Below are 27,809 nucleotides of genomic sequence, written 5' to 3' on the forward strand. Positions count from 1 at the left end.
AACGTAAACCAGTTGAGGTAGAAGGATGAGGCACAAATCTCAACATAGATTTTTAAAGTTTGTGATTGCATACCTCTTGTTATCCTTCCTGTATTATTTTCAGCTGAGCACGTAGAGGATGTTTTCCCCTTGGTCTCTATAAAAATTTACGAAAATGATTTTTGTCACGCGAGATGGGCTGCGCGCCCATCTCGCGTGACAAATAGCAAAACCCAAAAATTTATAGAGAGATCAACGGGAACGTGACATATGTCCCATCACTAATTTTAAATTTAGGGCACGCCACGCAAGATCAATGGCATCAGAATAATGTACCAACGCAATAAACAACTTTAAAATCTGTGCTGGAACATACGTCGTGTTGTTCTTCCTTCTATATGATTTTCTATGGACGGCCCTCAACACGTGACGTGTGTCATACTCGATGGCTAAGCATGCATTGAATTCCCACAAAATTCTTATGCCTTCATAGAGCATTGTCCAAGTAACAGCGAAATACATATAACACACACTGATACAAGCAGATACTAAGTCAAGAAACATTATTACAGAAAAGTATGTCGCTTCGGGCAGTGTAATGCAATAAAAAGAGACGTCGAAAATGCTTGAAGTCTCTTCGGTACAACAAATTTATTAAGATCGACATTGAGCTTGCACGCAAATATCCCACACACACAAAACATGAGATTGTAGATTCAATCACTTCAGGTTTAAAGTACAGGACTAACCTCAACTCTTGAACTCCAGAAAATGCCCATCTGGCTTAGAAAGCATCTGGCCAGCGTCGAAGAATGAAGATTCAAATGCCAGAACCTGTTCCTGTTGAGCCAGGGTATGCCAGTATGACGAAGAGTTAGCATCTAGTGCACCGTTGTGGCTCATGTTTCCAAAATGTGGAGTATTTAACTGATCGGGGTTCGCTGAACCCCAAGAATCAGATGACAGAAGAGAGTGAGCACGCCGGATGTCCGACATCCCATCCAAGTTTGAAGCATGAGTACATGCTTCTGCGCCTGAAAAACCCGAAGAAAATGGTTCAGTAAGAAGAACATCCCATACTGGATCTGAAAGCATAAGAGGGTGTTTAGCAACCCGGAAGTGAGGTGAAAGTGTGAAACTAAAATGTGACGTGGTACTTTTATTTTATTTGTATGATGCTCAGAGATGCAGACACTCTTTGTCCTCTGATCGTAAAAATGTCTTTTTTTTCTTTTTTCCCCCCTTCTTTTTGGAATGAAAAATATCATTTAACATCAGAGTAGACGATCTAATCACAGTGCAACATCTTGATTCAGAGAACTTTGACTAGTGTGTTTTTATCTGTTCTTCTAGTCCCTGAACATGGTCCCGTTCTTCTACCCTTTATGAGGAGTCGATGACTATTCATAGCTATTACCTTCACAGGAAAGAAGAGTTCGACCCAATGCTTTATTCACCCGTCCGCCACTGGGAACACCACTTCCTGTCTGACTTCTTGTTGTGTTTTATTCTAAACAAACACTTTGTTCTGGGCACGGATTCCACAAGTACATCGCACAAGCAACAGCTTCGGCCCGAAAGTCCCGTGCCATGTTTTTACCTTTCAACATACTACGTGCGATGTTAAGAATTGTCATCTAGCCCCTTTTGACGTAAAAAAACTATCGCTTTGTTCTAGTACTAAATATACTTTTGCGTTTTTTTCAAGAATAGAAGTATTTAGGACTAAAATCTAACTCATAAAATATTTTCTTCCCCTTAAAGTTCCCCAAAGTTTGGGTTGTTTTCTGAAACTAACCCAAACAATAACTTCAAATGTTACTTGGAAGTGTATAATAACATTTACATTCTTAAGAGCGACAAGAATGCAATGTTCAATAACTGTAGGCCAGTACTTACTTTATCAGGATTTCAATAATTTTAGATGCATTTATCCTTCAACGACAAGCGAAAGTAAAGGAACAAAAAGCGTTACCTTGACTGAGGACTGAGGTTCCTTTGAATGGCAAGAGCCTGTCAAAGTCATGGTGAAGAGAAGGAACGATACTTGATGAGCCAGAATCGGAAAAATTCAGCTGTCCATTTATGTCTCCTGCTTTTGTTGGCTTATTATTCCAAGCCCCTTTTAAATGGGTGAGGCTGAACCCATTGGGTTCTTCCCATGTGGAGCTCGCCACGGGCTTCATAATGGAAAACGGGTATCTATTTAAAAGAAAACCCATTTGCTGCTGGCCATCTGTGTATATAACCATGATTAAAAAGGCAAAAAAATATAAAAAATAACAAAATAAATCCTATACTAAAATCTGAAAAGGGGGCCCCTCTTTAGAAAATCATATAACGCGGACAAGAATGCGACACATGTCTAACACGGATTTTAAAGTTGGTCATTGCACTGATACACTACTACGACTGCTCTGATATCGTATTCTAATCGCTTTGATTTAGACTTGGTAGTGGGATACATGGTATGTGCTCCTTCCTCTCTATACGATTTTCTAGAAATGCTACATTAACTCGACTTCCCTTTTAAGGTTTCAAATCCACTATGCATGCTAATGCAAAGAACAGGACTACAATTTTATAGCAGGTTAAATCATGCAAACATACTATGAACGCCTACGCATATGAAAAGAAAGAATCATGTCGAACATACTTTAGTGATCTGGTTTTTGTTACACAAGGTTTAAGTGATTTGAATCACAATTGAAGGTCCAGAATCCCCAGCCACTGCAATTGTGCAAGTCACAGGTGATGAAGCAGAAATAATATCCCTTCTATGATATTAATGTTGATAAAAAAATTTCGCAGGCAATCTAGGTAGCATCAACACCAGATAACTCGGAACAGCTATAACATTATCCTATTTCCCTATTTTCTTAGACCCTCACCAATATTTGTCATCATAACAGTTTTGCCATCTAAATGACCACCCTCAGCATTCAATGATCAATCTATTCCCCAGACTTTTAAGTGAACAGCAGCAAATCCTGATGATCAGTCACATCATATCCAAGTTACATTTTTGACCTCCAGTATCTGCTGGTGTGTTACTACCTATAGTTTTTCCTAAGGAATAGCATCTCCTTGGAAAACTGACTTTATACGTTCTATGAGAAGCACATAATCAGAAAACAGTATCTCTTGATGCAATCTCTTAAACTTGGTGACTCATATGGAAGATACGCTATTTACTATAACTAATTTCAAACCGAACATTGCTTCTTTTTGTTAACAGTGTAACGTTAAAAACCTCAACCCTCACCATAACTTCGGAGTTCTGGTGGAGCGACGGGGTCCTTCGACACTTTTAAACAGGGTGCGGGTAAATCTAACAACAAAGGAAAACCATCAGGCGACGGCAACTGGCGCCATGGCGCGTGTCATGCTTTGATTAAAAAAATACTGCAGCGGTCGAAATTGAGCTGAAATAACAAGACCAGTTTTTGAAATACAATACCATAAAATGGTGAAGCGAGTCTTGGAGAGCTGAATGAGATTACTTGCGACGCTGGTTTGCGTCTGCGTGCGTTGTGATCAGATAAACGCTTCCGACAGCTCCGCTTTTTCTGATCGAACTCTGACAAATCATGGAACCTTAAACACGAGAAACAGATATTGCCACCATTTAACAATCTCAAGTGACATAGTCTTAGCTAGAATTAAGATCAACGGTCATCTTGAAATGGGATATTACAAGCAAACATTGTTCAAAACGATAGATCCTCATTACAAAAGAGAAGAGCATCACCTGCTACACTGCTGACAAAAGCGTCGCACTTGACCAGCAACAACCACCTTGTGGCATTTGGAATGATTTTCGCAGACTCTATGCTTGCGATGATAATCCTTGGCTCCGCTTAAGTCAACCTCACAATCCTCAACCTGACACCTAGAACTCAGGGCGCTCTGGTGGGTAACCCTGTTCTTCCTAACTAACGCGGCGGACGGGGCCAGAGAGATCGGCGAAGTTGAGCTCTTGGTGTTGCCCCCAGCACAAACATCTTCAAAGTAGGTTCGCTTTCCGAGCTTCAGGCCAATCGGCGGCTCCCCGAGGCCAGACTTAGACTCAGTGTTCTGGTTAACGCTCTTTGAGAAATCTCCAACCGCATCAAAACCAAACCCTGAAATCTTCACCCCTGGTTTCGAGGAAGAGGTGGAGCTCTCAGTCCCCTTGCCATCGAGCAATTCCTGATTTTCCCAATCCCATGACTTTATGTTCCAATCCATCACAAAAAGAAACCCTAGACAGAAATCATGTAGTGTCCTCCTCCTCCCATAAATTCTAAAAGCATTCAAGAGATGCAAGGTGTTATTGGGAGATTTCAAGCACAAACGCTAGTTTCAATCACAACCCTAGATTAGTCAAAAGTACCCCAACAGGAAAGGGGGGGAGGAAGGAAGGAAGGAAAAAAAAACTGCAACAAAATGCTATAATAATTTAAAAAAAAAAAATCCCCATGTGGGTAAACATAAAAAAAAAAGTACAACTTTTACCTTCAAGAACAGCCCAGGTTCCCTTTTCCCCTGGTCCCCAAATCTGCTTAATCCACCAAACACAAGAAATTAGCAAAATCAAGGGGTGGAATCTTAAACAACAACAAAAAAAAAAATCATCAAATAATCATGAGTCCCAATCAAAACCCTAACAAATTAGATGGCCATCCTTTCCTCTCAAACCCAATCCACAAACCTAACTCAATAGATATGGGCAGTTTCCCTCCCCCTCTCTACCCCCCATTCCACCACCTATTAAAACCCGCCACTGTCTTTCTGCTACACACACTGAACTTAAAAGCCTCACCATTATGAGCAAAGCCCAAAAAGACCCCCCCTCATATTCTGCCCATGGTGCTCTCCCTAACAGTACTTTCAATGTGTGGCCACGTTTGTAACAACCAAAAATAGAACAACCCATATTTAAATTTTCTTTAGCCGCTTATCGCAGCACTATCGTTGCGTGAGTCCAGGTTTCGGTCCGTCAAAAAGGTGTCCCAACGTGTTTGAGTAGCTCTCATTAAAAAAAAAAAAAACTCCAGAGCCGGAATCTTTAGCCTGATGTCAGAGCAATCCAAGCTCAGATCGTAATTAAAGTAAAGGTTGTATCGTTGCCCCGGCCCAGATTTGGTCCCATTGAAGAGCAATTCAATCTGCGGGAACATGTTAAAATATAGGGTTTTCCTGACAGGTGCCCTTAGACACCCATTATTACATTTAGCCAAAACCTAGAAGCTAGGGATCATCAAACGGCGACATGATTGCTTAGAATACCATAAATGCACTTTTTTTTTCCATTCATTGTCAAGGTGGTTAAACAAGAACGCTTAATTTATAGCTCGTCTCTAGTTGAAGAACCCCAACTAAATAGGAACAAAAAAATAGATCACGAGGGCAAGTTTAGTAATCATTTTTCCCTTTTAAATGGATTTCTCGGTTTTCTTTGAAGTTCAGAGGATGCGTGCAAACCCCAGTTACTAAATAAGATTGTTCCTCGATAGCTGAATTAAATGATGAAGAAATGATAGAGGCACACTCTAAGGCACACCACTAACCACACTCCCCCTCTCTCTCTACAGTGCAGGGGGGCCCACATGTGATAAAAAAATCACATGTGAGGCCCGCTGCACTGTAGAGAGGGTGGGAGTTAATCACATGTGGGGCCCCCTGCACTGTAGAGAGAGGAGGAGTGTGGTTGGTGGTGTGCCTTATTAGAGTGTGCCTGTAGCGCCTCTCTAAATGATGTTTAGCTGAAGAGACCCCCGGGGGCTGCTGCTGGAAAATCCCTAAAATAAATAAATAAATAAATAAATAAAATGTTAGCTGAAGAGACCCCCCAACGAACAGTAAACCAATCAGTGTTAGGTGATTTCACTGTTTCGTCACGTGCCCATCAACTGAGAGCAACGTTGAAGGAGAGCGAAACGATGTACACGTGAAGGGAAAAGAGAAAGAGTTGAGATGATGGGTACGTGTACAACAAACGGAAGCGACAGTATAATGTTCGCCCCTTTGTACCCCAAAAAAAAAAAAATAAAAAAAAAATCATATTCTTCTTTTTCGCACTGCACCTCAAAGATTGATCATTTGCCTGCTCTCCACATGGACTTCTGACTCAAAAAATCCAGCGAACATCATAAAAAACCAAGGCTTTTCCGACTCGGTTTGAGTAAGTTTTATATTCGGAAACCGAGAGGGATTGAGATAGGAGTGTACACGTGACATCGACATCCGAACGTCTCCGCACGGCCACATGCCTTCTCACGACCGCGGGGTGTTCTGGACCATGCAGTTGGGGACCAACGAGCGTACAATGATAATTTTTGTGTCCCTATCTACTCTGCAGATCAGACACCCAACATGGAGTGTTCTGATATCATGCCTAGTATTTGAAACAGGACGAGATCCCACCATCGTCACTTTGGGACTTAATTTTATACTGTTTCGAGCTTTTTTTCCCCCTTCCTCTTTTACAGCTTGGTAGTCGTCTGGAGTTTTTTATTTACGGATTGATTCCTATAAAGTACAAGCTTCATCATTGCTGCAAGTAGCTGTTTATGTTGCACGATGACCTTTTAGTCCTCGAGGTAATCATTCCAGTTATTATCACCATGTGAATCTGTGATCAGGAGGGAAAAAAACTCATACACTGAGGAAGTAGAATGTGTTGAACTTTAGAATTGGTGATTCCCGTGATATAATATTTTTCACGACGCTGGTATTTACTAATCGTGTCGATACCATATACGCTGATCGAGCTGGTTTCAATCTATAGCCAGAGACATGCGTCATGCTCTACTTGTTGGATATTTTGTCGGAGAAAAGGTAATTTTGAATTCATGAATAGTCTCACGTGGAATAGTGTTATGAATACAATTAAAACATGCGTAACGGCTATACATTATGGGGAGCGTTACGAAAATTTATGACGAACGTTACCGTATTAATTGTAGGGATTATATATAATGGCTTTCTCAACCCTATATATACACCCCTTATTCGCATTCGGAATTATACAGAAACAATTCTTTCTTCTTCATCTTCTCTCCTCTGCATATTATTTTTGTTCATATGTTGGTGTTATTTTTGGGCAACCATTCTTTGTCTGAGCTGAAACTCTGTTCTCTCGCCCGAGTACAGAGGTCGGTTGCTTCCGAGGATTTTTACCGCTAGGGGAGAGAGGATCATCTGCGTCAAGGCGATAGTCGGGTCCTCAATCTTTTAGGACGGTGCTTACACGACTGTTCCCGATCAGGCCAGACTTTCTTATTATTTTATTTCGAATTTATTCTGCGTGCTATAACCTTTGATTTGATAAATTTCTAACAATCTAGAAGATTGAGTAGTTTATAGCTATTGTTTTAAATCCGAAATTATTATTAAAAATTTTATTACTATTTATCTTTAAAAAAAGTTTGGTTATTGTTCATTTTATTTTTAAAAAATCTGTTTACTGTTTACATAGAGCACTGTTCATCAGAGAATTATTTTTCTTGTTCATAAAAATGCAATTATTGTTCATTCTAGGAAAATACGGTTTCTGTAACCGTTTTCTTACTTTATTTTAATTGCTGTAATTAATTATAATTAATTAAGGTCACTGTAGCAATTAAGTATTCATGACAGTTACTATAGCAACTTATCGTGCTATTTATAAATAGTCAAAGTGTAAGTACTGTTCAAAATGCAAACAACTATTCACCAGTACTGTTCACGCATTTGTTGTTCACAATTACTGATACTATTTTGCAGTTACTGTTTACGTATTTATTGTTAACAGTCACTATTCACATATACTGTTAAGGAACTAAAAATCATTAAGTGAACCGGTTCAAGTTTTCTTAGATTAGTTGGCGTCTAAGGCAAGATTTAGGAGTTGCGTAACGTGCTCCGCAAGGAACGAAGTACTTAATTGATCTTTGATCTCCCTCTAGTACTATCCTTACCTGACTAAACTACCCGGGTAAAACTTTGATCTTTTCACTTTAGAATTTTTTGATAATAAGCTGATCTGGTTAAGTTTCTAGTCTAGTGGTATTGACAAAAACCTTTTCATTTATAGCTTTTGTTTTACAATTATATGTAATATTATTAATTTATTATAAATTATTCGATATGGATTTTTCATATAAATAGGGCTTATACGTCATATGCTTATGTGATTGTATTTATTCGATAATTGTTATAATTGCATATGAAACATTTTATATTCAAGCATGAATAAGAGAAACGGAATTATGAGAATAATTCATATGCATAAATTTAAATTTGAAAAGTCTCTTTTGTATGCAACCAATTTAAATTTAGAAGGTCTCTTTTGTAGACAACAAATTTGTAACCTCTTATAATACGAGAATTTAAAATTTATGCATATGAAATGTGAAATGTACTTTAAGATATGGAATCATATTATAAGGTTCTCTTGAATGCTTTGCGTGTAACTATTAGTAATTTCATTTATATACGTGCATATGCATGCATGTAAAGATATAACTGTAGTATTTTAGTTCCACATTAGTTTGAAATGTTCAGATATTAAGGGAAAATTCTAACCCTATGCAGTTACATCTTCAGACATAGATGATCATAGACCATGATCTTTTATGCTAACATGTTTTGATGTCCTATCATTTTAATAGTGACTAGAAAGATTAATTTTTATAGCTTTTTATTTGACTACATGTATAATGTTTTCTCTTGAGATTTCAGAAAATGATTAGAGTTGATATAAATACGCTCTGTCAACTAGTATGCCTAGTTACAGAAGATGTGATGAATCAATATCCTGAAAAATCAAATCAAGAGGTATGTCTTATAACTTCTATCTATATGATGAATAAAAATTATATTAAAATTAGTCCATCAAATAATTAAATTACTATTAGGTTCCCTTATCCTTATAAGTTGTTTCAAATCAATCCCTCATCTTGCTACTTGTACTTTTGCCTGGAAAAATTGATTTGAAAAATAACTTAAACAAGAAGGGAAATGTCAAATAATATGAAGGGCTAGTTATAAAATAACTTGATAAATATAGATAACGCCTGTTAGGCAAAGTTGTGATTCTAGACTTTGTAAAGTCTAAAAAGAATCTTATTGACCCATCAACAAAGGGTCTATCCAGGAGTGTGATTCTAGATTCATCGAGGAAGATGGGGTTAAGTCCATAAATGAGGTCACTGACAATGGCAAACCAACCCTTATTTGGATACGTAGTTCTAATGGTGGTTTAATATGGTAGAAACAAGCTGGACTAGTGACACTCGTGTGGAGCATCGACCTAGATATATTTATATATTATTATAGTAGCATGTGCTACTTCCCCTTCTTTATGATGACGATGCTCTTATGATACAGCTGGTTAGGCTGAGTTCTACTCTTAATAAGTCCAACGCGTGTATGTTTTCAGCAAAAGTTGCTTCCATTGATAATCTATTGAACTTCAGTCGTTTATAACGAATTACAATGAAAAATGAGAAAATTACAACTTTTGAGAAACTAACACAAAAATCGTCTATCGATTTTTGTTTTTGTGGGACTTTGCCTTTGCCGTGAGCGCTTTGACTCGTGGACCGCCGAATCACAGATCGTGAATGGGGCTTTATGATTCTTCCTTCGTTTATCGAAGTGAGAATTTGAAACGAGGATCTTATCAAAGTAAGACGATCGTTCTTCTTAAGATTAAGTCAAAGCTCAAATCTCAAGGAATCACGCCAAACTCAAGTCTGCTCTCTCTCTGCTCTAGTTTGCTCAAAAATATGCTCGATCCTTTGGATGCTCTATGATCAGCCCCCTTGGATGCTCTCTAATCAGCCCCATTTTGTAACCATCGTCCCACTACCTAAATACCATCCTTTTATGATGTTTGTGGGTCTCCTTTTAGTTTGTAACCATCTCTCCACGTTTATGGTTGATCTTAAGTAGTTATGAAGCCAAAAAACCATCAAAAAATGTGTTGTAACCAACTCTATGGCCGAGACAGTGAAGTCTGTCTCGCACTTCCGAGACAGTTTGTGTTGTCTCGGGTATTTTAGCTCTAACTCCCTCGTACGATCTCGGAATGATATGATCCAAGATGCGTTGGAAAGCTGACGAAGAGATCTACAACTTTTGTCTTTTTAACTTCTTCAGATTTAGTTCGATACAGTCATGACTGTCTCGCATTCCGAGACAGTTAAGTCTGTCTCGCACTTCCGAGATAGTTTGTGTTGTCTCGGGTATTTTGGCTCTAACTCTCTCGTCCGATCTCGGAATGAGATGATCCAAGATGTGTTGGAAAGCTGATGAAGATATATACAACTTTTGTATTTTGATCTTCTTCAGATTTGGTGCGATACAGTCATGACTGTCTCGCATTCCGAGACAGTGAAGTCTGTCTCGCACTTCCGAGACAGTTTGTGTTGTCTCAGGTATTTTGGCTCTAACTCCCTCGTCCGATCTCGGAATGAGATGATCCAAGATGCTGTTGTCTCAGGTATTTTGGCTCTAACTCCCTCGTCCGATCTCGGAATGAGATGATCCAAGATGCGTTGGAAAGATGATGAAAAGATCTACAACTTTCCATAGACAAAACACTCATAGAGTAGATGAGACACACATGATACTTCACCCTTTTGTGGATAAAGCACAACTCCTGGTTGAGTTGTTCCTTTATCGTTTAGCATGTTTCACAGACTCGTACGCTTCGCCGACTTATTTCGTGTGCTTTTTAGATTCTCTACAATATCAGATGATCTCCTTTGACTCAGATAATCCTCCTTGACTCGGATAGTAACATTTATCGTCTTTTTTTTATCTCGAGCTATATGCGAGAACCTATAGGCAATTTTTTATGCCTACAGTGCATTGCGGAGGATATGATATCCAGATGTTGTTGTGCCTGAAGCTGTGTCGAGGAACCAAACCAAATGCCAATCCAAGAGAGCCAAATGAACCAAATATCAATGCACAAACAAAACACCAATTTTAACGTGGTTCGGCAAGTTGCCTACGTCCACGGGGCAAGGGGGATGGGGTTTTCACTAATAGAAAAAGAGTACAAACTGAGATTACAAATCACTCGAATGGACAAACTAATCTCACCAACAAGCTGTTAATCTCTCCAAACAAAACCCTAAACAAATAGCTCAGAAAATACCTCTTTTCTGTGCTCCAAATATCTTGGCAGAGCGAAAAACGACAACTGGAGAAGAGTTCATAAGTCGACTTAACAGGTCTGATAAGTCGACTTGCCAGAGCCCAAAATCAATAATCCACATCAGATCGTAAGTCGACTTACGACACAAACATAAGTTGACTTACCATAAGTCGACTTATGCCTGTGCATGAGTCGACTTATGACCAAAAATCTGCTTTTTCCAAGTTCTTCTCCATAATTCTCCACCTCGGCGAAGTTTTCCCAAACTGAGCCGACACCAACCAAACATATGCCTCACATGTTGAGACCCAAATGGGAGTGCAAACACTCACTCCAAATGTCGATGTCGCTCACCAAATCGGCTGCATCAAAATGACTGCCTACGTATCCTTTGCCCAAGGAATCAAGCCTTCACGTAGTTCACCCAACGGCCTCCAAAGGCCCTCAATCAAATAGAAAAGTCTGCAACTCTTCTCCAGTATAGCCGACAGATCTGCAACTGATAGCGGCCCCAAACTGATACAAATCAAATACCTCCATCTGAGGTAAACCAATGGCCGTATCCAAATCATGTCCACCAGCTGCAACCGAATCCAAAACCAATCCATCATCTGCATCCGAAATCAAATGATCCCCAACCTGTGTCACCTCAGCTGGAATCCCAAATGACGCAGTATGATCTGGAGTATGTGGAGTAATCTCCACCCAACGTGGAGTAGCATCACTCTCCACCTGCTGCGATATCCAAACAACCTGATCAACACTCTCCACCTGCCGAGAGTCAAAAGTGACATACCTGCTCAGAACAAAATCAGAAGCTCCCAAACGATAATCAACTGAGCCTCCGAACCCCAAACGCGCGATCGGATCAAATCTCACATCCTCGATGTGACCAAATACTGGGTATCCAAATATCCGACGCGAACCCAAAATCTGAAGCAGCTCCACCAGATCCAATAACTCCTAATGCAGCAGTCGGCGACCTGTGACTAAGATGACCCAAATATGTCGAAGCTCCAGAACCAATGCTCGACAACCAACGCCGATCCTCCTCCAGAAAGGAACGACTCATCGAAACTGTCATCTCATCTCGTCGCCCCAAAGTCTCCACACCAATGATGTGTCTCCTATTGCCGTGAGCTCGGCACAAACGCAAGAAAGGACCCTTATCAAATCTAGAACAACGAGTTACCTTTCTGCCAATACACTTCTTCCAATTGTTGTTGACTTCTAGGACTTTACACCAACGGGAACTGGTCGCGACCCAATAATGCCTAGAACAATCACCAACTGCGGAAACTACAAAACGATTACCTCCCAATGATGCCTCCTTGGAAGGCCCCCAAATGCCTGACTGAACACCTCCTAAAAGACCCCTCGCTCGATGGATAGGAATGCCAAACTCCACCACGGTCTTGCTCATCTCAATATGCTCACAGGACTTCAATCTGCAGGTCATAGCACTCCTCAACAACCAATGTACGGCATTACCAATCATATACCCCAGCACCAAACAATGCCATAGTCTAGCCGAATCTGATGAAGTCGTCATCTCCCTATCAATCACCGTGCTCCCAAGCAAATAGTACAAATTGCTCCTTCTGACGCCCTTCATCACAATCATGGACCCAAATGTAACCTTCAAGCGTGCATCCGCCAAGGTCACCCTATAGCCTGCTGCCTCCAAAGCTCCAAGTGAAATGATGTTCTTCTTCAACTGAGGAACGAACCTCACTCCAACCAACTCCCGAATCACCCCGTCACTCATCCTGATCCGAACGGTACCGATACCACCAATAGAGCATTTGTGATCATTCCCCATGAGCACGAAATCCCCTCTTTCCAACTCCTGAAAGCTGGAGAACCAATCCCTCCTAGGGCAAATGTGGTATGTAGCACCCGAATCCAATATCCACTCTGTAGAGTAGGCAACACAAACTGACGGCAGTGCAGATAACGAGTAGCCCGAAGAATCCGAATCTGAATCGTTGCCACTAGCCTTGACAACATTCGCCTCTGAAGCTTGAATAGCTTTTCCCTTATTCTTCCCGGCTCGATCAACTAACTTTGGGCAATCGGCTTTCCAATGTCCATCTTCTTTGCAAAAGGCACATTGATTCTTACGAACTCCAAGATGTGCCCCTCTAGACTGCGACCTCCCACTACGGTTTGGACCCTTTGCTCTTGCGACCAACGCCCCCGCTACCGGCTCAAACGAAGTCTCCTTATCCTTCTTTCGAAGCTGATAATTCACAAGTGCAGCGGTGACCTCACTATACGAAAGAGATGCCTTCCCATTAATAAGAGTAAGAACGAAGGTCTCATATTCCTCGTCAGGCAAGGAACTCAATAGCAACAACGCCTTGTCCTCATCTTCAATCTTAACATCCACATTCGCCAAATCCGCAAGAAGCTTCGTGTAGTGGTTCATGTGATCACCAATGGAGGTTCCTTTCTTCAACTGGAAGCGGTAAAGCCTCCTCTTCAAATGCAAGCGATTCTCCACACTCTTGGTCAAATACTTGCTCTCAAGGATCTCCCAAATCTTCTTTGCAGAAGTCTCATTGATCACATCATACTTTAGATCTTGAGTGAGACAAGACCTAATCACACCACACGCCGTTCGATTCATCTTTTTCCAAACCTTCTCATCAATGTTGTCCGGTTTCCCGTCCAACTCCAACGTATCTTCCAAATTTTGCGCGTTGAGCGCATCCATGACTTCGCATCGCCAAAGTCCAAAATTGTTTGTGCCATTGAACTTTTCCACATCAATCTTCATTGAGTGGATATTCAAGCTTTGGACCGAAGCTCCAGAACCAATGCTCGACAACCAACGCCGATCCTCCTCCAGAAAGGAACGACTCATCGAAACTGTCATCTCATCTCGTCGCCCCAAAGTCTCCACACCAATGATGTGTCTCCTATTGCCGTGAGCTCGGCACAAACGCAAGAAAGGACCCTTATCAAATCTAGAACAACGAGTTACATTTCTGCCAATATACTTCTTCCAATTGTTGTTGACTTCTAGGACTTTACACCAACGGGAACTGGTCGCGACCCAATAATGCCTAGAACAATCTTCAACTGCGTAAACTAAGATACGATTACCTCCCAATGATGCCTCCTTGGGAGGCCCCCAAATGCCTGACTGAACACCTCCTAAAAGACCCCTCGCTCGATGGATAGGAATGCCAAACTCCACCACGGTCTTGCTCATCTCAATATGCTCACAGGACTTCAATCTGCAGGTCATAGCACTCCTCAACAACCAATGCACGGCATTACCAATCATATACCCCAGCACCAAACAATGCCACAGTCTAGCCGAATCTGATGAAGTCGTCATTTCCCTATCAATCACCGTGCTTCCGTGCAAATAATACAAATTTCTTCTTCTGACGCCCTTCATCACAATCATGGACCCAAATGTAACCTTCAAGCGTGCATCCGCCAAGGTCACCCTATAGCCTGCTACCTCCAAAGCTCCAAGTGAAATGATGTTCTTCTTCAACTGAGGAACGAACCTCACTCCAACCAACTCCCGAATCACCCCGTCACTCATCCTGATCCGAACAGTACCAATACCACCAATAGAGCATTTGTGATCATTCCCCATGAGCACGAAATCCCCTCTTTCCAACTCCTGAAAGCTGGAGAACCAATCCCTCCTAGGGCAAATGTGGTATGTAGCACCCGAATCCAATATCCACTCTGTAGAGTAGGCAACACAAACTGACGGCAGTGCAGATAACGAGTAGCCCGAAGAATCCGAATCTGAATCGTTGCCACTAGCCTTGACAACATTCGCCTCTGAAGCTTGAATAGCTTTTCCCTTATTCTTCCCGGCTCGATCAACTAACTTTGGGCAATCGGCTTTCCAATGTCCATCTTCTTTGCAAAAGGCACATTGATTCTTACGAACTCCAAGATGTGCCCCTCTAGACTGCGACCTCCCACTACGGTTTGGACCCTTTGCTCTTGCGACCAACGCCCCCGCTACCGGCTCAAACGAAGTCTCCTTATCCTTCTTTCGAAGCTGATAATTCACAAGTGCAGCGGTGACCTCACTATACGAAAGAGATGCCTTCCCATTAATAAGAGTAAGAACGAAGGTCTCATATTCCTCGTCAGGCAAGGAACTCAATAGCAACAACGCCTTGTCCTCATCTTCAATCTTAACATCCACATTCGCCAAATCCGCAAGAAGCTTCGTGTAGTGGTTCATGTGATCACCAATGGAGGTTCCTTTCTTCAACTGGAAGCGGTAAAGCCTCCTCTTCAAATGCAAGCGATTCTCCACACTCTTGGTCAAATACTTGCTCTCAAGGATCTCCCAAATCTTCTTTGCAGAAGTCTCATTGATCACATCATACTTTAGATCTTGAGTGAGACAAGACCTAATCAAGCAAATAGTATAAATTGCTCCTTCTGACGCCCTTTATCACAATCATGGACCCAAATGTAACCTTCAAGCGTGCATCCGCCAAGGTCACCCTATAGCCTGCTGCCTCCAAAGCTCCAAGTGAAATGATGTTCTTCTTCAACTGAGGAACGAACCTCACTCCAACCAACTCCCGAATCACCCCGTCACTCATCCTGATCCGAACGGTACCGATACCACCAATAGAGCATTTGTGATCATTCCCCATGAGCACGAAATCCCCTCTTTCCAACTCCTGAAAGCTGGAGAACCAATATCCAAACAACGATCCTGCGTTTGTTTCTAAAAAGTTATAATTTTCCTTTTGTTGTGTAAAAGAAGTCTTATAAAAAGACTATCTCTTTTGAATTTATTATAATCGACCGAAGATATAATGAATTCCATAACAAAACCAACTTTTAACGTAAACATCCCTCCTAGGGCAAATATGGTATGTAGCCCCCGAATCTAACATCCACTCTGTAGAGTAGACAACACAAACTGACGGCAGTGCAGATAATGAGTAGCCCGAAGAATTCGAATCTGAATCGTTGCCACTAGCCTTGACAACATTCGCCTCTGAAGCTTGAATAGCTTTTCCCTTATTCTTCCCGGCTCGATCAACTAACTTTGGGCAATCGGCTTTCCAATGTCCATCTTCTTTGCAAAAGGCACATTGATTCTTACGAACTCCGAGATGTGCCCCTCTAGACTGTGACCTCCCACTACGGTTTGGACCCTTTGCTCTTGCGACCAACGCCCCTGCTACCGGCTCAATCGAAGTCTCCTTATCCTTCTTTCGAAGCTGATAATTCACAAGTGCAGCGGTGACCTCACTATACGAAAGAGATGCCTTCCCATTAATAAGAGTAAGAACGAAGGTTTCATATTCCTCGTCAGGCAAGGAACTCAACAACAATAACGCCTTGTCCTCATCTTCAATCACCACATCTATATTCGTCAAATCCGTAAGAAGCTTCGTGTAGTGGTTCATGTGATCACCAATGGAGGTTCCTTTCTTCAACTGGAAGCGGTAAAGCCTCCTCTTCAAATGCAAGCGATTCTCCACACTCTTGGTCAAATACTTGCTCTCAAGGATCTCCCAAATCTTCTTTGCAGAAGTCTCATTGATCACATCATACTTTAGATCTTGAGTGAGACAAGACCTAATCACACCACACGCCGTTCGATTCATCTTTTTCCAAACCTTCTCATCAATGTTGTCCGGTTTCCCGTCCAACTCCAACGTATCTTCCAAATTTTGCGCGTTGAGCGCATCCATGACTTCGCATCGCCAAAGTCCAAAATTGTTTGTGCCATTGAACTTTTCCACATCAATCTTCATTGAGTGGATATTCAAGCTTTGGACGGTCTTCACGCCGGAAGTACTGCCCACAACTCCTTCTTTCTCGGCCATAATCCTCAAGGCACCACCAAACCAATGCGGAAACAAACGAGAAATAGATCCAAACTGAAAAAGACGAGATTTTTACAAAAAAAGATCCCACCTTTATCACCAAACGAAGCCCTAGATGAACTTCCAAAGCGATCTACTCCTCCAAATAGCCCAAGCGTTGCCCGTGCTCTGATACCACTTGTTGTGACTGATGCTTTGAGAAACCAAACCAACGAACGCCGAGAGAAAGACCAAACAAAACACAAACACCAAGGTTTTACGTGGTTCGGCAAATTGCCTACGTCCACGGGGCAAGAAGGGGGTGGGTTTTCACTAATAGAGAAGGAGAGTACAAATTGAGATTACAAATCGCTCAAACGAACCAACTAATCTCACCAACAAATCTCTCAATCTCTCAAGTGGTGCAGGACAGATTCTACCACACCCATGGCAGACACCACACCAGGGTGTGGTGGAGTCTGTTTTGGGTTATTCTTCACGTTTTTCATAATTCCTTCACCGTTTTCACAGATGTAGCACCCATAGAGGACTTACCTACGTGAGAGGAACCGCGAAGGTCGCGGTTGGGGGTGGGGGGTAGGGCTAACCCCTAGAAACTCTCATGAGTCGATTTATTGTGAGTGTGGCCTTTAACGCTCAACCCGCTTTGCTCAATAGATGAAGACGTATTGTGTGTGTTTTTATCAATACCTGATCAAATGGATCTAATTCAAAGCCTAGTCCATTATGTCCCTCATGTGGCGATGAACTCACTAAGAAAATGTTCAAAGCCGAAAGCTACCTCTCCCGAATTCACGATACAAAAGGTTGCCCAACCTAAATTTGTTTTGTGATTTGTTGTTTTGTTTATTGATTTTGAGTTTTCAGTAAATATTGCCTTTGGGGGTGGGGGACTATTGGATGTTTTGTTGGAGAAAATATAATTTTGCCTTCATGAATAGTCCCACATGGAATAGTGTTATGAATACAATTAAAACGTGCGTAACGGTTATATATTATGGGGAACATTACGAAAATTTATGACGAACGTTACCGTATTAATTGTAGGGATTATAATGGCTTTCTCAACCCTATATATACACCCGTTATTCACATTCGGAAATATATAGAAACAATTCTCTCTTCTTCCTCTTCTCTTCTCTGCATACTATTTTCGTTCATATGTTGGTGTTATTTTCGGGCAACCGTTCTTCGTATAAGCTGAAGCTCTGTTCTCTCGCCCGAGTACAGAGGTCGGTCGTTTCCGGGGGGTTTTACCTATAGGGGAGAGAAGATCATCTGCGCCATAGCAATAGACGGGTCCTCAATCTTCCGGTGCAGTGTTTACACGACTGCTCTCGATCAGACCAGACTTTCGTATTATTTTATTTTAAATTTATTTTACATGCTATATATAATTTTATTTGATATTTTTTCCCAACACCACTTTCAACGTCGGCAACAACATAGGCTTTGATAGCATAATATCTTTTTTTTTATTGATTGACAATGATAAAAGCATATCACATCGACCACACGCGTCTATCTCCCTGTCGCCGCTAACGCGGTCACGAAAACAACTACGCTGTTGTGGCATCTTATCGTCGGTTATTGGCGACGCTTTCCCTGAGAAACCTCCGCATGATTTTTCCAGACGCTGATTTTGGTATCGACTCCACAAACTTCACCACTCTGATCCTCTTGTAGGACGCGACGTTGGAGGCGACGTAGCTCTTGATGTCCTCCTCGGTCTCGGCGGCGCTTTTGCTCATCACGATGCAGGCTGCTGGCAGCTCACCGGCGTCCTCATCGGGCAATCTGGGGCCGGGTCGACCAGTGATTAGTATCATATCAACACAAAAAATAAATTGGAAGACGCAAATTAAACAGGAAATTAAAGATGCACGAGAACAGCAGATCGAGAAGGCCGTTTAATTACCCAAAGACGGCAACGTCATCTACTGAGGGATGAGTGAGAAGAATGGCTTCTAGTTCTGCCGGAGCCACCTGCGACAAAAGAATTTCTTGTAAAAGGTTAAATATTAACAACTAAAATACTAGTGTATTAACTAATTAACTAGGGTCTTTAGGATATTAAACATACGGACTAGTAGTCCCGTATGATTTAATGGGGGGATTAAATCATACGGGACTACTAATCTCATATGTTCTCGTATGTTTCGAATGGTCTGTTTAGTAAAATCCACCTCTTTTTAGCCTGTTGGCCAAAAAGATGTCTATTTTGCTAAATATTTAGCAAAAACGGTCTGTTTTGCTAAATATTTAGAAAAATAGGTCTATTTTACAAATTTTTCCTAAATTGATATTACCAGGCAGCGAGGCCGTAAAATAAGGAAATTAAAGTGGAAAGGAAGTTGCCACCTCTTGTGTAAGAGTAAAATAAACAAAGTCCATTGATAAGCGCAAAGCACAACAAAGGCTATTAATGTCTGCGCGCCGAATGAAAAAAAAAAAAAATTTGTACTCTAACAAAGCACAAGAAAATGTCTATGCACCAAAACGGCTTCTGATTTGTATATGCAAGTGTGTCTTCTAAAGCGCGACAAAGTTGTGCGTATGAACCGAAAAATGTCGATGATTGATGTTCACATCGTGCACCCATCTCTTTCATCTCAATCTATGCATTAAAATATCTTACTATTGAATAATTATCATCTCGTTCAAAATAATGCCCGGGTTCACATATGGAAACATTACATACCTGGAAACCTTTGTACTTGATTAATTCCTTGATGCGGTCGACGATGAAAACATCCCCATCATCGTCGATGTAGCCAATGTCACCGGTATGAAGCCATCCTTCTCCGTCCACCGTGCGCTCGGTTTCTTCCTTGTTTTTGTAGTAACCTATATACATACATACAAGACCACAAAATAAATTTCTCAGGGTAAACTTCTTGTGACCGACCCTCCTAAAGTTTAACCAATTCTGAGATTACGCCCTGAACTTTGTGAACATTACTTAGTATTCCAATGGGCAGATATGTAACGTAATCGGCACGCATTTTTATTTTCGCTGGCGAAGTTATCTGATCATTTGAGCCAATTTTATCTTAGGCGTTAACGAGGGCGAGAATATGGTATACCTTGCATGACGCATTTGCTTCTGACGCAGATCTCACCCGGTGTGTTCTTGGGAAGCGGTTTCCCCGTTTCAGGATCGACGAATTTGACCTCGAGGTTTGGGAGGATGAAGCCAACTGAGTTCTTTTTAGCAACGCCGTGCCCTTTCCTCGGATCTCCGTGCGTCAGGGTTATGCAACTGTGCTCCGTGAGCCCGTAAGCCTGAAGATTTACAGAAAAGCCATGGCGATTGAGTTAGAAATACATAAAACCGAAAAATGCCAGACTAAACAAATTCCAATTCCCGTGTCGAAATTTATCCAAGGAATCGCAATTGATTATGATCTCTTAATTTTGTATATACCCATCCAAGAATTCATTAAACACGCGCGCACGCGCACAATCCAGTAATGGAAAATATCATGTGAATAACATCCAAAAAAAAAAAATTGAAACTTTGCATGCTAATGATCTATTTCAAGATCATGGCAAAGCCAAAACAACGTGTTAAGGATGCAGAACCTAGCTCGTGCCATTGCAAATCAGATCCTCTTCCAAAATGTAGGTTAAGGTTGCATGAAAACCTTTTCAACTTTGGTTTAAAGTAATCCTATCACCTCTAAATGAAAGCCCTTCAAGTTACTATTATTGTTAATATGTTCTCTGTCAAATTAATAAAGTGATGATATTTGATAATACTTGCATGAAGAATTTTATGGTAAAAACAAGTAGATATCACTTCATTCCTCCGCTTGTAAATGCAAAGACTAGAAGGTCCTATTTCCTGGGGTCATTGTTTGTATATATACTTGGAGTCGCAAATGACCTGGCTTTTTTTTTTTAATTTCTTTTCAAATGTAAATAATCCATCCCTCAGTAATTACCTCTTGAACAACAACACCAGGATATTTCTCCTCGAACGCAGCTCTCAGCTCCGGCGCAAGAGGCGCAGCAGCCGTCAAAACTGACTGAAGCTTAAGCCTCCGAAGATCAAACTCGTCGACAAGGGGGCTCTTCACCATCGCCAGGATGATCGCGGGCACAATAGGCGCGAAGGTAACCTCATGCTCGATCAATATCTCAAGATAAGCCCTGAGATCGAATCTCCCCATGACCACAACCTTCCCCTTGGTCTTCAGCGCAGCGCAGCAGATGCCCGTGATGCCGTAAATATGGAAGAAGGGCATAAGGCCTAAAGTCGTGACTTGGCCTATCATGTCGGCACCAAAACTGAAGAGGGAGGAGCATAAATTGGAGATGATGTTGCGGTGAGTTAGCATTACTCCTTTGGATGTGCCGGTTGTGCCTGAGGAGTATGGGAGCGCGCAAAGATCGTCTTGTGTCAGGTTGTTTTCGACTGCGTTGGAGTGGCCTGCTCGGTCTGCAGCTTCGAGGAGCTCCTTCCAGTTGACGGCGTCTGGGGTCAGGGTTTCTCCAATGACGATGACTGGCACGCCGAAGTCCTTCACCTGTGGTAAGATGAAATAAGTTGGGGCCGGGGAAATTTCGCATGTTCGGAGTTCGGACGCCCGTACGTGACAAACTATACAGAACAGGAGGAGTTACAGGGGCTCACCTTATCGTAAGTTGCCTCATCGGCCACGACGATCTTCGCTTCCGAATCCTCAACCTGCTTCCGTATCTCCGACGCCAACGCCGAAGGGTTCACGCCAGAGAACACCCCTCCGGCGGCCATAATCCCGAGGGCGACCACGGGGTACACGGCAAGATTAGGGAGCGCCACGGCCACCACGTGGCCCTTCCTGAGGCCTAACGACCCCAACGCCCTTGCGAACCTCGCGGTGTCTCTCACAACTTCGCCGTAAGTGTAGGCCTTGCCAGTCGACGCTTCGACGAGCGCCACCTTGTCAGAGTACTCGAGGGCGTCTCGGAGGACGAACTCGGGAAGGGTGGTGTTCTCGTGCACGCGTATCGGTGTCGAGTACTTGCTCCGGAAAATGTGCTGGCCGGATTCTTGGACGGTTAAGTCGCCCATGTTTGGTTTTGGATTGCAGTAGGACCAGGAAATTGGAGGGAAGAGGGGGTTTTTTAAAAAGGGGAAAGGGTGTCTGTGGTTGGAAGTTTGGTGAGGTTCGGTTGTGTCATGGAAAGTTTGAATCTTGATGGGGTTAAAACGCATGACAAGATTGTTTGGGCTTGGGTTTGGGTCTGAATGAACAATACAAGGAAAGAAGTAGCAGATCGAGAACAGTTCAACTAAAAATGGGGGAAGCATATATAAGAAAGCTGCAAGTTTAAAATTTTCTAAATTTTACTTTGTAACAGCCCAATCAAACATATCTATACAGTCAATAGTAGTTATTTTCGACAAACATGAAGAAATTTGGAAGATGACATGGTCATTGACAAAGCACAAAAACATGTGCTTTGTACCGGATTCCTCTATATTGCTCTACACACACAAACACATATGTACTGATGTACACACATCATAACATACTCCCTTTAAAATCACGAGTACGGAAAAATATTTTCATGATCAATATTACTCTTCACTATTTTAAATTTATTAATATTTTAATCTGTCCTAATTATAATTATATAATATCCTAATTCTACGTGAATTAGCTATAGCTCAACAATTTTAAAAAATAATATTAATAAAATATATAAAACAACTTTACAATATTAGTTTGTTAAGATAAATAAATTATACGTAGCTAATATACTATATAATACATGAAATATTGCAAAAAAACCTAAAAATTTTAAAATTGCACAAAATACCCTAACAAGTTTAAAATTATAAAAAACATCCTAATGTTTCAAAACTTAAAACAACAAACATTAATCAAAAATTAACAACCGTCTATGAAGAATTTAAAATTTGCAGTTAACACTTGAATGTCTCAAAAATTATGGGAACACCATTGTTGATGTCTGGAATCACACAGCCAATAGGGGGAGGTTGTCTACCGAGGGAGGATGATAAAGGATAAAGGGGCCGACTCCCCCTCCGACATTATGCCTAGCTCTGAGCGCACGGGGTGGATTGATGGCCTACACACACAAGGAACGTCGGGGTACAGGGCGTGTTTCCCCCGTGGTACCTCCGACAGTCAAGTTAGAGGATGAGTTTGAGGGAGGTTTTGGGGAGAGTCTCTGGACCATTGAGGTCCATGCAGGGTACATTCTCATTTTAGAATTTATTTTCAAGCAACTTGAAGAAAAAAATAACTTCTTAGTTGTTTGAGTTCAAAAAACCTGAGTCCCCAAAAAAGAGCCCCCTTCTTTTTTCCTCCTCCCCCCTTTCTTCGGATCCATTGCCTCCCTCTTTATAGGCTGTTGAGGATAGACACGTGGCTTCATCAGGGGTCTGAGGACGATGGTGGGGGGATGAGATGGAGGCTGAGTCAGCAGTAGTCCTTTCACGTGTTGACTGGCGACTGGAAGAGATACTATTTCGAGATGATCTCGATAAGGCCCCAGGATTGATTAGATGGCGTATGGCCGAGAATACGGTGAGGTGTTGAGTCGCCCTTATCTTTACAGATGGCGGTTAGTGATTGGAGGGCGAGGCACTCGAGTACAGAAGGCGCCTCGATAATGTCCCAGGTTTGACGGATAAGGATAAAGGGAAAATAGGCGTATGGTCGTCTGAGCTCAGAGTGTGTCTTGATTACGTCACAGAAGTGACTTGGGAATAGAATGAGCCGTCTTTGCATTTAAGACTTCGTCAGAGTTTGAGACTTTTGATGTGACTGGTCAATACTGTGGTTGATTGATGTATATCTTAGAAATAGCTCAGTTGGATGACTCGGATCTTTATCTTCTTCCCCAGCAGGATTGTATTGGAAGGCGGGTCGTTTTCGTAACTTGTTGACGAGATAAGTGAGTCGTCAGCCCAGTCAGACAGCTCGGTAGACAGCCGAGTCACCACTGGGTGGAGTCGTCTCTATTGGGAGTTGGGTGGACTCCCGAGTAGTCACCTTAAAGGCGAAGGGCCGACTGCTTCCACGCTTATTGTCAGCTACAGCGTTTGCCTTTTGGCTAGGCTTTTCAGCTGAGTCGATTTGAATTGTGACTCCATTAGGCTCATGGAGACAATCTTCTAATCATTTTTGTTTATAAATGGTAGATTACCATAACAATATATATATGTCTACATACATACATACATATATTTATATATACATGTATACATATGTCTATACACACACACATTCACACAAACATATGATTTTCCAATTGATTTCTTATTCAGTAAGATATCCAATAACATGCTAGTTTCCTTCTTGTCCAAATCTAATCACAAAATTAATTATAGTGGACTGATGAGAACATTTGTTTGTTCCTACCATGAATTACATTGTAGCAAAGAAATCGACTATAAAAAAATCCATCCTAGCACTTTGATATTTCATAGAAAAAAAGATTTATCCAGAAGATTGTGAGAACAAAAATAACAACAATAATAATAACAGCTATCTAGCAACTATTTCGGCATAATCACTAAGAAAAAAATTACTAGTAAATGGATAAGATGGTCATGAAAAAAAGAAGACTTGAATGATAAAAATGATTGCTGATAAAATTTTGTGATTTCTGAAATTGAATCCCTATCTATTCCTTCTTCCAAATGTGAAAATCCGTAGCAACTTTTTTTTTTTTTTTTGCTCTTTTTTTCCTCGTGAGAATAGATGAGATGACAAAGGAAGGAAAAAATATTTGTTATAAAGGCATAGCGTTAGTTAGGAAATTCCTTAAGGTTAGAGATTTTTTGGTTATTTTTTGTTTCATGGAGAAACGTAGTTAGGTGGTTACAAAACAAATCTCACATGTTTTTTTCTCTCCTTTCCTGTTAGGTGTTAACTGCCCGTAGGATCCATAAAGGCTATAGGCATATTTGGACCTTAAAAAACAAACTAAAAAAAAAGAGCAAATGGGCCTCAACAAGTCCCAAGGGAAAAAATTACTGTATGCTTACATAGGCTTGGGTATTACATGTGAGCTAAGATAATAGGTATTAATAAGTGGAAAACGTGATGTATTTATAAAATGAGTAAAAAGAAAAGTTTCTCAAAATAATATGTGATAGGTAATAAGATACGAATTTTACTCGATGCATATCAAGTGATTGTTGTGCGCAGCGGAAATTTCGGTAGAGTTTCTGATGCACAATAAGAGAGAAAGATCGATAAGAATTCTTGTTTCTCAAAGGGAATAAGAATCTGAAGCCTAATATCCCATCAAAGTGGGATATTTGCTCTTCCTCTCGTCAGCTCTAGGACTGCGCGTCGAGGGATCCTAAAAACTATTACAATGACCACAAACTCAAACAACCAATTTTTACGTGGTTCGGCAAACTGCCTACATCCACGGGGTAAGGAAGGGGGATCTACTATTAGAGAAAAAATACAATAGATTTACAATCTCACAAAATAAACCCTCAAACTAACTCTCTAATCTCTCACAAAAACAGCCACCAAATAGAATTTTTCTCCTCTGCACGAAGCCCAAAAAATCCACAGCCGCCTTTTTCTCTTTCTCCCCTCTGCCTCTGCACTTGCACCAAAAAACCTAGGGAGAAATCATCGAGATATTTATAGGATGGCTTTCGGGTCGTGGGCTCCGCTTCACGAGGCTTATAACTTCACGCGGTTTCTTTTTCTCTTTTGCTCCTCACGCACGTCCGTGGCCCCCACGTCCGTGAACTAGCCAATCCCTTCATGCAGCATAAACATCTCTTCACGTGGAATTCCAATAGCAGCTGAACTCAAAAGTGTGTTCCCACGCGGGTACTTCTCTAAACCCACTCGACTCTAAGAGCATCACCAACAGCTTCCCCATCTTCTTGGTATTCTAAAATTTGGAGAATTTTGAGCTTTTTTTTGTCCAACTGATTCCCCATCTCATTCCCTAAAATGGTGATAGGAGAGAAAAAATAGAGAGCCTTCCCCAAATCTGCAGCATTCTGCAAATATTTGGGGAAGCACTTTTTCACGTTCTTCTAGACTCAACTCACAAAAAACAACTCCATCTCCTCATTATAATAATAAATAATTTGGTCAAAATGGGAATTCTTCAAAATAATAAATAATTTATTATTTATTAGTCAAAGATGTAGAATATTTTTATTATTGTAATAAATGCATGATTCTTCAAAATGGGGAAGCTGTTGGAGTTGGAGCAAAAATAATTTGGAGAATATGACATTTGATTCCCCATTTTGGAGAAATTTTTGGGGAAGCTGTTGGAGATGCTCTAACTCTTAGCCATTCACGAGCTCCTGATGAATTCGTGGTTGTCTTCACGTGCTCCAACAGTGATCTCATCTCAGAAATTGGTATCATATCAAACAGATATAACCACGTATACGTTTCCAAGCATTTGTCCATAAAAGTGCATAAATTCCAACAGCAACAGCAACATCATTTGCCCACAAAAGCTAGCCTCCGTTTATTTAGCGTATGTATTAAATTAAGGGGAAGTCTACAGAGATTAGGTTTTAAGTGTGCTTTAATCTCTATATTAATATTAAGGTTGGTTATTATAAAGTGAGTTACACTGTCGCTAATAGCATAATAATTAGCAAATACTGTATTGTCGAATCAATGAAGCGTGTAGAGGGTCAATGAGAAGTGGGACCTCCTCCTAACATATCAGCTGCCAGATTAATTTCTTCGTAATTCTGACATAATAAGGTTCAACTTACATATACAATTGATGCAACTAAAAGAGTACTATAATCTTTTTTTTTTTGGAAATCTGGTTAGTCCGCTCAACTTTAACTCCTTTTGGAGTCCGCCAGCGACCCTAGTTCCAATCCCACATCCATCTCATCTCTGTAAGGAGCTACCATTAATACTAGGGGCTTATCCCCAGCTGAGTGGGCGAACAACGTGGGGGGCGGGCGCGAACTGGTGAGCATACAACAGGCTGAGCAAAGTGACCAATAAAACCCCCGGGTCTCCGTCCCCACCCTTAAACCCAGTGAGACCAGATGAATTCGGTAACGTGAATCGAACCCCTGACCACTGAGAAGATCTCCTTCCCTCATGTGGGCGCTAGCCAGGAGTCCCACCCTCGGGTGGTAGAGAACTATAATCTCGTTACCCCTAAAAACCCAATGAGAAAGAGGATGATTTCATTATCAATTTAAGGTTGTTTAATCCTTTGCAACCATAAACTGCGATGCAAGTGACAATTGTATAAACATGCAGTTGATACGAGTGGTGTGATACGCTATTATAATTATATTGCAATTATTTGATATAGTTTCCAAATTTAATTATTTGCCGTGGTGGTCGTAGATGTAAATTTTTTTTTTTTTACATTCTTTTGAAATTGTATTGACTGGCAGTTGTAGTTTTAATCTTATTTGTACTTCAAAATATTGTCACGGAGAGTACGTTCAAATCTACAATAGTCACCAACTGCAGCCAGAGCCTTTTTAAACTTATAACTACAATCTTATTCTTCAGTTGCATTGGACAAGCAACTTAAATTGGAATCAGATATTTTAGGTTTCGTTTGGATATCATAATGTTTTTTTTATTGTGTTTTTGTAAGAAGACATCATGGTTTTTATTCTCTCCCTAAAGTGTTTTCAAAACAACATGTTGAGTGTTTTTGGTTAACACTAGTTTGACCCATTATAACATTAGTATTAAACATATTATTAATATATTATATATTTATAATAACAGAATATATTATAAATAAAATATTATAGTATTTATTTTGCATTTATTATAATATTATTATTAATAACTATATCATAATATAATATTATATAATATATTATAATATTATTTTCCAATTTAATAAAT

General features: G+C 40.9%; 2 protein-coding genes across 6 annotated transcripts; both read right to left on the minus strand.

The window, feature by feature from the left end:
- On the minus strand, positions 426-4,889 carry LOC109822549 (squamosa promoter-binding-like protein 12). 5 transcript variants are annotated; one of them, XM_020388798.1, is made up of 7 exons: positions 4,784-4,889; positions 4,477-4,519; positions 3,731-4,264; positions 3,440-3,576; positions 3,245-3,310; positions 1,955-2,215; positions 426-1,013 (listed from the first exon to the last, which is right to left on the minus strand). In XM_020388798.1, the coding sequence occupies exons 3-7, from the start codon at positions 4,207-4,209 to the stop codon at positions 730-732; spliced, it is 1,227 nt and encodes a 408-aa protein (XP_020244387.1). In that variant the 5' UTR covers positions 4,210-4,264; positions 4,477-4,519; positions 4,784-4,889; the 3' UTR covers positions 426-729. The 5 variants fall into 5 exon arrangements, with proteins under 5 accessions (XP_020244387.1, XP_020244589.1, XP_020244518.1 ...); XM_020389000.1 differs by lacking the exon at positions 4,784-4,889 and adding an exon at positions 4,673-4,691; XM_020388929.1 differs by lacking the exon at positions 4,784-4,889 and adding an exon at positions 4,630-4,680.
- LOC109822869 (4-coumarate--CoA ligase-like 1) lies at positions 18,238-22,047 on the minus strand. The gene is made up of 6 exons (XM_020389163.1): positions 21,593-22,047; positions 20,901-21,485; positions 20,040-20,238; positions 19,655-19,800; positions 18,872-18,939; positions 18,238-18,750 (listed from the first exon to the last, which is right to left on the minus strand). The coding sequence occupies exons 1-6, from the start codon at positions 22,010-22,012 to the stop codon at positions 18,531-18,533; spliced, it is 1,638 nt and encodes a 545-aa protein (XP_020244752.1). The 5' UTR covers positions 22,013-22,047; the 3' UTR covers positions 18,238-18,530.

The sequence above is a fragment of the Asparagus officinalis genome, chromosome 1, assembly GCF_001876935.1.
Source record: "Asparagus officinalis chromosome 1, Aspof.V1, whole genome shotgun sequence".
Lineage (NCBI taxonomy): Eukaryota > Viridiplantae > Streptophyta > Magnoliopsida > Asparagales > Asparagaceae > Asparagus > Asparagus officinalis.